This window comes from Trifolium pratense, linkage group LG4 (genome assembly GCF_020283565.1).
Source record: "Trifolium pratense cultivar HEN17-A07 linkage group LG4, ARS_RC_1.1, whole genome shotgun sequence".
NCBI lineage: Eukaryota > Viridiplantae > Streptophyta > Magnoliopsida > Fabales > Fabaceae > Trifolium > Trifolium pratense.
Window position 1 is genome coordinate 25345692 of NC_060062.1, and position 12424 is coordinate 25358115.

The 12424-nt window shown below is 30.6% G+C and overlaps 1 protein-coding gene across 1 annotated transcript; it reads right to left on the minus strand.

Annotated features, from left to right (window-relative positions):
• On the minus strand, positions 1-4536 carry LOC123924138 (phosphoinositide phospholipase C 2-like). Its single transcript, XM_045976915.1, has 9 exons — positions 4012-4536; positions 3035-3231; positions 2672-2807; positions 2097-2342; positions 1787-2016; positions 1497-1614; positions 1018-1170; positions 817-903; positions 1-529 (listed from the first exon to the last, which is right to left on the minus strand). The coding sequence occupies exons 1-9, from the start codon at positions 4315-4317 to the stop codon at positions 236-238; spliced, it is 1767 nt and encodes a 588-aa protein (XP_045832871.1). The 5' UTR covers positions 4318-4536; the 3' UTR covers positions 1-235.
• Positions 4537-12424: the final 7888 nt, after the last annotated feature.

Here is a 12424-nt window from a genome sequence, read left to right on the forward strand (position 1 = left end):
TACCAAAATCCAAAATTTGCCAAGATGAGTTATTGTCAATCAAAAAACACATTTCCATTAAGCCTTACAAACTTGCAACATAAACACCTTCTCAAACAAAACAAATACACTACACAATTTATTTCTTAAACCATTATTCATGATTCCATCCATCTGCAACAAACAAACTCTTACCAACAAATCTTAATGACTGTACATAGTACAAATATTGTAGAACAGAAGCATGATAACATAATCAAAGAAATTCGAAGCGCATAAGAAGCTTGACAGAATTGTATTTATCGCCTTTCTGGCTATGAAGTGAAACTGCTCGAACGCCGCTTCTTAACTCCAAAAGAGGAAGGCATGTTTGGCCACCAAAGTCATCTTTCTCAGACATGTCATACTCGTGAACTTCTATACGAAGTAGGGCTAGTTCCGGAACGGTAAGCGGGAACTCAAATGTCTCATTCCATGTAGGCAACCAATTATCCTCTATTGCCTTTGTTTTTTTCATTATACTATCACTAGGGACACCAGCAATCCCCACCTGTATATAAATTATCAAATTAATTTCAAATGAGGCAGTGAAATATTAAAACGTTATGTATAAGCTCTTTCTATAACAACAGATAAAAAAAAGTGAAACTGTTTTCACATAAGTTATAAGCTATCCTGGAGAACTTATTGGAAATAAGATGAAAACAGCTTATGGACATGTCATAAGCTGTTTTCATAATTTCTCTCAAATAGTCTCGTCACGGCTTATGTCGGTACATAAACTCAAATAAGTTAATCCAAAGTCCAAACACACCCTAGTAGATAATTTTGACTTACTCTTGCATAGAAGTCCGGAGGTGAATATTGATCAAAGTGTGTATGCTTGAAATCGTAATACCAGCCTTCTCCCATAAACACAGTCACCTAAGAACAAGTATATCTTACTATAATTTCAAAAAAAAAAAAAAGTATATCTTACTATCTTAATATTAAATTAAAGAAACTTGGATGAGGTAGTTGATTGATGAAAACTCTTACCTTCAAGGTAGTTTTCACAGGTAACTTAGCTCTAGGATCAAAAACCTCGTTATTTGGATCAGTTTTTAAGAGAAAATCTGGTTTTTTAACATAACCACACCCTCCATTGGCTCTAAACATTCCATGCATCAACCAAAGTGATCTCCCATATCCCTACAATGGAACCAACCACAACGAAAACTAACTTAGATCAAGCAATATCATAATCAGCAATATATTTTATGACATGAAAGAAGTGTGAAAGTTTTTAGAATACTTTTAAGTGTTTTCAGTATCCTTTTCTATTGATAAAATATAATAACAGAAAGCATTCCGAAAGTTTTTAGAAATGCATTTTAAAAATAGAGTGGATATTTTAAAAATTCTAAAAATCTCAAAATATTGTTTTCGGTGTTTCCTGAAATGCATTCTATCTAGTTAGCTTACATTTTTTTTCTATTGGTAGCTTGAAGAAAAATAGAAGGGGAAGAAATAGAAACCTGCATGTTGAATGCAACCATTTGAGCACCGTGCATCCAACCAATTAACGGGTTATAATTTGACGAGTCAATGCGAGTACCTTTTGGAAACACCCTCAGAATATTCCGCTGAGTAAACCTATAGCAAGGCAACAATCAGCTAATACAAAGTTATTCAAACACATGCACGCACACACAAGACATAAACTTATTCAACAGCAACAACCAAAACCTTTTCAAGTCGGACATGATGCCAAATCATACTGATGTTAACACATTAAGAATGTTCTAAGATAGAGGTTTAACAATACCTGACAATTTCTTTTCCATGAGTTATAACAGCCTTTTCAAGTTGTTGCTCACTTAAACTTATACGCTTGGCTTTATCCGGATCTACTTTGAACCATGCCTCTATTCCTCCTTTCGACTTCCCAGCATGAATGGCAATTAAACCTTTATATTCCGGAGCTACATTATGATGTGACTTGTCTGATTCGGAAAGATCTTCCTCGTCGTGAATATCTTTATCCAAGTTGTTTCCCTAAAGATGGCAAACCAGAAAATCAGTTAACAAATCTCCCTGACAAAATTAATTGTAGCGCAATTAATTTTGTTACAGACCTTGTAATCGGATAACGAGCCACATTTGAAGCTCGCGATCTCCTTCCCCCAAGCTTCATCGTCGCCCGAAGCCTTTCCTTGCAGTGAATCATCCTCTTTTTCCTTTACTTCTTTTACCTCAAGGTACTCCTTAGGTGGTTTAGTTGATATAATAATCCTCTTCTTTAGTGATTCGGGAGAAGGAAATTCCTTCAAGTTTTCCGAGCCAGGAGTAAATAGTATCTCTCCAAATGTTTGAGTAACCATCTAAAAATTTGAACAGAATTGTCAATTATATGAATGTAAGAGCCCGTTTGAATTGAGTTATTTGAACTTATCCAGTAGCATAAGCACTTGTGAATTGTGAGTTATTATGTCCATAAGCAGTTTGTAGCTTGTTCCATAAGTTCTCCAGATAGGTTATAAAAACAGCTTATTGCTTATATGAAAGCAGCTTGAACTTTATGTTATCTTTTGTTGTAGAAATAGTTTATGCATAAGCGCAGACATAAGCACTTATGCTATAAGCGCATAATTAAGTTGCTTGATCAAACAAAGAAGTATTTTGAATCCCAATACAAGTTCAGTTAACTAACCTCAGCCACTTTAGCCTGAAGATCTGGAGTAAGATGGTCTTCTAGGGTTATTACAACCGGATATTCGGATGCGACAAAGGCATGTTCCTTAATAGACCTCAAACATCTAATGAGCTCTACAGGTGTAGTCAATGTCCTATATAAAAAAAAAAAACGTGAGTATATATTTCAAATTTTCGAGAAACAACATACACTAATTTGCAATGTAAAAATGATATACTTATATAGTATCATTTATATATAACCTGTTCAACAATCATGATTGCCAATTAATTTTTTAATACTCGAAAATGATATACTGATATGGTATCATAAAAGGCGATTAAAGTATAAATGTCAACATTTTTCAACTCGAACGCTCACCTCCCATGAAGAACATCGACGTCATCCTTTGATGCATTAGGCCATAAGTCCAACTCAATTACTCTCACACCTCTCTTCAACGCATTCACGATTGGAACGTCACTGCAGTCGCTGCTCAGCTGATTTCCGGTTAGATAGGAATTGTGACCAGTATATATGAAATAATGAGACAAGGGTAATGTCATGTCATGGTGCACCTGACGTAAAACAAAAAACACAGATCAGAACAAGAAAACAAGTACAATTATACAAGAGATTACATTGGAGGGTGAATTATACAGAATTAAGGCACTAAGGACATATCATCAAGCCAATGTAATGCCATAGTTCTAAAGTGCGGTTGCAACTACGCTGCAAACTTTGATATTATGGTAAAAGGCAGGCAAATGCAGTCACAATTGTGATTGCGATGTTGTTGTAGAGACATCCAAATTCTTTATATTGCAGTCACAATTGTGGATGTGGACCACAATTTAGAACTATGGTATATCCAATAATAAAGGGTATTGTCCTATAATGAAATTCACAAGATAAATGTTTAACTTCATAAAATAAAATAAAAACAAAAAATCTAAAATGCAATTTCATAAACAAAATACAATGAATGACTACAACTCTACAATTACATATTGTTTTTAAGAGGACTAAGAGTCTAAAGTATAGACTTAGCAAATAGCATGAATATGAATCTAAATTAACATCAAAATTCACATGAAATTGACCTGAATTACTATGTGGTACATGTTTATGCAAATATTAGTATTTATCATTTTTGCCAAAATTGTGAATAAAAGACAAAAACAGTGAGAAAATGAAAGTCAATAAACAAGGTACTTAATCTAGTAACAAAATCCACTAAGAACAACCCAATTGAAAATTAACCAAATCCAGATTAAGTTGACTAAAAAAACAACATGGGTCAAAAAAAAAAAACAGTAAAAAAATTAAAAATCTGATTTTTATTATTTTTAACTTACCCCAATTGAAGGTGAAAGAGGATGATTATTATCACTAAACAAAAACTTGAAAAAAGTTTCAAGATTAAGTCCAGCACCCCTTCTATGAAAATGTTTGAAACTATCAATGATAGCTTGTGCTTCTTCTTCAGTAGCTTGTTCTTGTTTTTGAACTTCAATTAAGAATCTTTTAAGGTTTGTAGCTGTCATGAGATCATTTTCTGAGTAATTGTTGAAAAGGGTCTTGATCTCTTGTGGTGCTTCTGATAAAGCTAATTTGAATCTTCTACGCCAACATAAACATACACTATATGTTTGTTTTGACATGACGATGATGATGATGATGATTGTTTTTGGTTTGGTTTAGTTTAGATTTGGTTCTGTTTTGTGAATTCTAAAGAAACATAAACTATGTACTATTTGATGAGTTTAATGTTGTTGTTGCGGTTGTTGCTGGCAGTGATGATGATAGATAATGTGAAGTGAGCCAAAGACTTGATTTTATACTATTTGTGTTTAGAGTCTCTCTAAAGAGTGTGAAAGGTTAGGTGGTGGGTCCTATAAAATTACTCTCTAATCAATTTTATCAAATTTACTGTTACAAAAATGGAAAATTTGGAATCACATTAATTTTCCACCTTAACTTTTATATGGGATATTTATTAGTATTTTCTCCTTATAAAGTGTCACTTTGACATTTTTTTATTTTAAATAAATTATTTATCACTTTAGAATATGAAGAAAATATTTATCAACTTTTCTTTTCTTCTTTTGGGTCAAGATTTATCAACTTTTTCTAAGTAGAATATGAAGAAAATATCTATCAACTTTTTCTAAGAAATGTTTTTCCTTTATCAAAAAAGGAAATTATTTCATTAATTTTTTTTTGTTACCAATTATTTCATTATTTAGTTTATCTAACTATTTCATAACTACTACGTTTAACTAATGTAATTAAGCATTAACAACTCTTTTGAGCCAAGTTGTCCAACATAAAAAAGGACAATGACGAGACTATAATAAATAGTTCGAAATCAATGAATTGATACATATATGAAACAACCTTATTGAATAGGAGGTAAACCCGAAACTTCAAAATCTTTAGATCTCAACAAATATTGAAAATTAGAGTAGAATAAGAATGTCAACCAAAGCAACTCGTGAAAGTTTGATAATGGTGAATGAACCTACCACCAACACGAAAACAAATTCACCGACCAACAACTTGCTAGAAGTAGCAGCAAGCAATCACAACCATTTCTGACCATAAGTCCAAATACCAAATCCGAACATGAATTTGACTTGAAGATCTTGTAAATTCCCAAGGATTATTTATGCATAATACCTCCACCAAAATAATTACCATCGATTACCATAATTAAAAGACGGTCTGGATCGTCTATAGGGAATGTTTTAATGGAGACGATCCAATGTAAATCTCAGCCATCCAATATTTATTGTAGATATAAACAGTACACTACAAAAATGAAATGAGTAGTTGTGATGCCACTAGAGAAAAACTACATTGGACAAGATCTCCTCCCATCCCATTGGTATAGGTGTAATACCAATTTATAATAATGCAAAACCATTATTCTTGCTTGAAACAAGGGCATTTTTTTTTGAAGCATGAAACAAGGGCATTTAAAACCCTTGAATCAAGCAACTTTCCAATCTCTCATGAATAATTCATAATCCTTCAAACCAATGGATTGCAACCATCGGCCACCACATCACCACATGCATCGAGTGCTGCTTAAATTAAAAGATGAAGTCGGCCATAATAGCTTAGAAGAACCCAATTGTTCACCTTAGGGAAAACCCTAGCAGAGCAGCTTGGCTTCTTCAGTTATCTTAGTCTTATTTGATAACAAAAAGTGATTTCATAAACCACTTAGGGCTTGTTTGATTGTGTTTTGTTTTTTGATTTTCTAAAACTGTTTGGTAATCCTATTTTTAATTTTTTTTGTTTACAATGTTGCCAATGAGAATTAAACTTAGGACTTTATGGATACTATCCTAATCCCTCACCACTAGATCAAACCTGATGGTTTATTTTTAAAAATTGTTTTAGAGATGAAAAGAATGAAAATACTTGTTTGGTTATTTTATCTTTTTTTCAAACGTATTTTAAAACTTATATAAAACCATAACTTGTTTGATTAATATTTTTTAAATAATTGCAATTGCAATTTTCTTAAGGAAATCTTTAACTCACTGAATTCTATTTTGATTGAAATTAAAGGATGTAGTTTTAAAACATGAAATATAATTTTGTAAGACTTTTTTTTGGTAGATATAATTTTGTACGATATTTTGCTTATCATTTTTTCAAATTATAGATTGACTAATATATTAAACCATTAGGTTTAGTATAGTGGTGAGGGGTTTAGTAGTATGATGGAGGTCATAGGTTCGATCCTCTCTGATTCTATTGTAACAAAAAAAAATATTTTTTATTATGAGTTGCTTTTGTTTATTTTTTGCTTCTTTCCAAATATTTTTATGATTGTTTTTCCATCAATGTGGAATTTGACAATTTTTTTTGTCAAGTAGTCTAGTAGTTAGAATTCCACCTTTTAAAGGTGAAAAGTGGGAGAATCAGGGTTCGAACTTCGGTCCTTGCAATAATTTCCAATGTCCCTGCCAATTGAGTTATGCTCACTGGGACGATAATTTAGCATTTTTACTCAGCTAATATTCAAGTTCGTCAACAAAATTAAATTTGAATTTTATAGTACAAGTATTTGATATATATTAGTATTTTTTTTATAATAGTATCTGATAAAAATTATTGAGTTGTATGTCGGTACACATTTTATTTTTGTGCTAAGTAATTTAATGGCTAGACTCATAATGTGGAAAAGAAAAGTGAAAAATTCAGAGCTCGAACTTCGATCGCTCATAATGTCCATAATAGCGACTAACTGATTTACACTTATGGAACTCAGCATCGTCGTAATTAATTTGATCTCTCCTAGTAAATTAATTTATCCACACAATCTAAATTTAAATTTTTGTTATTTATACTTTTTTTACAATATATAGATACGAAGTTTCCACCAACATATAACTTGTAGGATACAAAACCTTTACGGCTTAATTTTTTATTTTATTTTTTTTGTTTATTTCACAATATTTCCTTGAGTGAAATTAATGCTTAATATTAATTTTATTTTTTTATAAAGCTAATGATAAATTGCTAAGCAAGTAAGCAACATATATATATATATATATATATATATATATATACACACACACCATCCTCTTCAAAACATTGTCTTCAGAAAAAAAATTCCTCTTCAAAACAAAAAATAAAATAAAATAAAATTAAAATACACTATGCAAGCAAGATAGTACTAGTACTACTACCATACCACCAGTACTAACGTTGGTTGCAACAATAAGTGACCGTGTACGTACTGATATAGCTCTTGAATGGTCCATTGAAAAACACTTGAAGTTGAACAAGATTACAACTTTACCATTGAAGTAAACGACCGCTTCACCTTGTGTTTATTATAGAAATCCACCTCTCTGAGACTTGACGTGAATTATCACCCCATTTATTTAAGTGTGTATTTAGGCCCGACCCTATAGGGTGTGTCAGGTGAGCCATCGTATATGGCCTCAAATGATTATGAGCCACTAATTATCATGATTATTCAGTCGTTATTTCGACAACCATCAACGTCGATGCGTCATGATTTACCCTCACATTGATGATCTTGACTCCACGTTTGAGATTATATATCCTTCTCATACATAAGGTCATGTATTTTGTATTATATTCTTACTCTTTCAAATCTTTCACTTCACACAAATGCTGACTTGAGCGTTTTAGATTAACTTGTATGTGCATTCTCTTCAGAACCACTGTGCGTCACCGATCATGATCATTCAGTAAATTAAAGATCAACTTTTAACTAAATTATTTTTACAAAATCAATTCAGTAAAAAATGAGTTTTGACGCCCTATAAATAACTAAGCATATAACTAAGCATGTGCTACAAATTATTGAATGATTATGGTCATATAGATACAAATGATATATTTGATGGTGTTAAAAATGAAATAAACATATTTAATACGTGGATGGCAATGGGTAGGGTACTATAGTACCCATTTCCATACCCGCGGATTGAAAAAATACCCGTACCCATCCTCATACCCGCGTGGGTAACAACATTTGCCCCCGTCCCCATACCCTATGGGTACCTAGGTCCTCATACCCGTACCAGTTACCCGCATTTTTACTAAAAATAAATTGATCAATTATAAAATATCATATAATTTTAATAGAATTAAAAAAATTTCAAAGATTTTAATATTGACCAATGAAAATTATAAAAAAAATTATTACTAACCTTATGTTAAAGTTCATATTTATGTTAAATATTCACATTATTTTTATATTATGTTATAAATAAACATTTTTATTAAAAATATGTAATAGTTTAGTAGAGTTGTATTGTTTTAAATTGATTTACATATATTATAATATAATAATATAAATAAAATAAATAAATATATATTATGCGGGTATGGGGCGGGGTGGGTACTAAGGTACCCGTACCCGCACCCATACCCGTTCATTTTTGCGGGTAATTACCCATACCCGTGCCCGTACCCAAAATGCGGGTTTTTACCCTACCCGTTGTGGGTAATTTTTGCTGGTACCCTCTGGGTATGGGTCAAATTGCCATCCCTAATTTAATATATCTCTCATTTTAAAATATGAAGGAAACATACATACAACATTTTAAAATATCATCATATTCCTCTTTCAAAAAAAAAAATCATTATATTCCTAGATTTTTTTTTTTGACAATCATATTCCTAGATGTTTAAAAATCTATTTTATCATAAAATAACACTCTTTGTAGTCTCTAATTTTTTGCTTAATGATACTTATGTAAGTAATTTGTCATGTTTATAGTAAGTGTAGGACCATTTACTACAAAAGCATTTTAAAAACTAAACCATAAAATCTTCTGTTCAATTAAAAACTTTCAAAATAAAGAAAATCACTTAACCAACCAACAAACTACCATAGAAAATTACTTAACTAACCAACTACAAAAAAAATACACAACAACCAGCTACCAAGCGAAATAGAAATCTGAACTTGGAATGTCACATAATCTCATAGTATGTACGTAGGTCCTAAATATCCATAAAAAATTTTATTATAAAAACTATAAAAAAAAAATCCAAAAATATTTTTGGTTATTTTTATTATATTTAATCATTTCAAATGCTTTTAGGTTAAAAATCTAAACGTCAAATGCCTTTTTAAAAATGAATAAAAAGTAAAGTAAGAGAAATTATAAAGATCGGAGGACTGCAATACACTTGAGGGTATAAACAACATCTGTCTTGTTAAAAATTTGTAAGAAAAACTTAAAGGGATAAGATCATGCTGAAGAAAAAAAGAATGTAGAGCAAACAACATAATTAACCCTTAAATATATCAACATAAACGATGATCATGAAACCCTATTTTATTACAGTTAAATAAACCGAAAATACAAGATAGACTGAATCCCACCAAACAAAATCATTACTCCGTAGTCCAAAAGAAACAATATTATCTGGACAACTATTATCTTCTCTGAAGATATGATATACAATAAAAACAGGTGTTTTGAGTTAACTTAACACAATTCAATCACCTATTTTTTAATATTTAAAAAACAAGATCATATAATTCTTAAAAGGAAGAGTAGCAAATTTTTTGAACAAGAAGAGTAACCAATTATTAGCCATTTTCGATCAAAGAGATATCCAACCCTAAACATATTACCAGTTCTTCAATTAGTTTAAATTTTCTTGGGTAGTAATTCAAAAAATTAAAGTTAACCGCTCCTATATAAGATGATTGATTAATTTAATTATTTAAAAGCCAACGTGATACTCGTGAGTTGTCCCACAGCATCGATGTATAGAATATTTTTCAATCCTGTGTCGGCTTTGGGTGTCCACATGCTAACAAATTAGCGATCATTGACCAATGACCAAAGATGAATTATTTTTCATTTAATCATTCATCTCCATATAAAAATAGGTCCAACCATTGCAAGTATCAATGTCTATACCTTATCCAGACAAATTTTATATCGTATTGTTAATTATTTTTAAAATGTTAATATAAGAAAGTATACTAATAAAAATGATTGAATTAAATTAATTTTTTTTTTGTACAGAATTAAATTAATTTTTAAAGAAGATAAATTATAAAAAACGTACATTGCATATAATATTAAAAAATATGTTTGACTTAACCTTTCTCACAATTTAGTTATATTAGCATGATATGACAAAGTAAAAGCAAACTAACCTCTATCGGCTAGAGAAAAACGAGTACTAAAATTAGGAAACAATATCAAAATAATGAGTTGATGTATCTTAATTTATACTCCCTCCGTCCCAAATTATAAGGGAAAAAAACCCATTTTTTTTGTCCCAAATTATAAGAGAAAAAATCATTTTCAAAAATGTTTTTTTCCTTATTTTCATAAAATTAAATGCAAATTGCATTTAATTTCTTCTCTCTCTCATTTTCTCAATAAACAACAACCAATAAAAATTGTTTTTACATCTTCCTATGCAACTTATTCCAAGGAAAACCCACAAAAACATACTTCAAATTCTCATGTTTTACTTTTTCTTAATAAGTGTGATTTTTTTATTTTCTCTTATAATTTGGGACGGAGGGAGTATTTCACTTGGCTAAGGCATTTGCCATTTTATTTGCTTCACGGTAGACATAAATGGTATTGGTTGCTTTCATAAGCCACACTAATCTAAAATATTTGACAAAAAGTGCTATTACTCACAAGAATTTAAAGTTTTACACTGAAAATGAATATAAAAAAGTAGAGAATAAATGTATTTTGGTAAATTTTCGTAGGGCGCGTGAGGAAATTAGTAGAATGAAAAAAGAAAAAAAAAACTCCAATATTGGAGCAGTAACCATCAGAAAGAGATTAATAGATTATATTTGATTTTGTCTTAATTTTAAGACCCTCGTTTATATATTTGATAATTACACTTGTATAAAATGTTAAATTAAATATACAAAATCTAAAAGTTTATTTCTACATTTATTGTATTCCTACTTTGGCGGTTTTTATAAAGGAGTAGAGTAATAAATCGTTAGGCAGCACTTCCATATTTCCATCATCATTCATCGAACTGTTGCCGTTACGTACGTGCCTAATTTAATTTGCATTATCATTGTTATTACCACACTTGATATACAACTTTAAATGGAAAACTATGGCAAAATCACAAAGATTTTTTTTTTATAGATATCATTGTTTTTTTTTTTTCTTAGATGAAGGAATAATTCACTTAAATTAAACTCATATATAATTGTAAGATTCCGGATTCAAACCCGAGTAACGACGTCCGGCCTAATAATTTTGACAGTTTTGCCTGTTGAAATAGAACTTATAGATATCATTGTTATGTTAAACTAGTAATACCAGTGAAAGAAGACACATTTAAAATATTTTTATAAATGAAAAATAATAGTTACTTAGTATTAACCAATCGTTAGTTGGTTCAATGGTGATTGATGTTGAACTTGGCAGGGAAGACCGCGGTTCGATCCTCCAACTGCGATCGGAGGAGAATGAAACCACTTGATGCAAGAACTTACTCCGAACCAGATTCAACTAGTAGTGAAAAACCAAAAAAAAAAAAAAATCACATATAATTAAATGATTGATAATTTTTAAATTATATTGTAACATAATTATCTTTAATCTTAATCTATATCTATATCTATATCTATACATAATATAAAAGGGATATTCCAATTTGGTGTGGATTTTTATTATTTCCACATTTACCCTCTCATATATGGTGTTGACTTTTCTTAATGACAACATTACCCTTCAATAGGGTTGGGAACAGGCCAGGCCAGGCCAGGCCTTGACAGGCCTGAGCCTGGCCTACGATTTTTTTTCAGGCCTAAGCCTGGCCTATGGCCTATCAAATGATATTTTTTTTGGCCTGGCCTGAGCCTTTTAAAAGCCTGGCCTGGCCTTGTAGCATGTTTAAAAGCCTGTGTTACATTAAAACTTCTATATATAGTTTTTTTAAATAGGCTAAACAGGCCTTAAAAAGTTCACATTTAAATTTTTATAATTTCTACAACATTAAGAAAAAGCTAATAATATGATTAACACAATAATTAAAAACTAATCAAATAACAAATACGATTACGAAAAGTCGCAATAATTAAAAGCTAATAATATTTATATAAATAATATTTTTTTTATAAGATATAAATAATAATATTATATAAATAATAATTATTATAAACAGGCCGGCCTATCAGGCTTCGTAGGCCTTTTTAGAAGCCTAAGCCTGGCCTATTTATGTAAACAGGCCGTTTTCAAAGCCTAAGCCTGGCATTTTTAA

Excerpts from the sequence above, each read along its gene's own strand:
- LOC123924138 (XM_045976915.1), bottom strand. The coding sequence starts at position 4,317 with ATGTCAAAACAAACATATAGTGTATGTTTATGTTGGCGTAGAAGATTC. Across the intron at positions 3,232-4,011 it reads CTCTTTCACCTTCAATTGGG|GTGCACCATGACATGACATT; the intron begins GTAAGTTAAAAA and ends GTTTTACGTCAG. Across the intron at positions 2,017-2,096 it reads GCTCGTTATCCGATTACAAG|GGAAACAACTTGGATAAAGA; the intron begins GTCTGTAACAAA and ends TGCCATCTTTAG.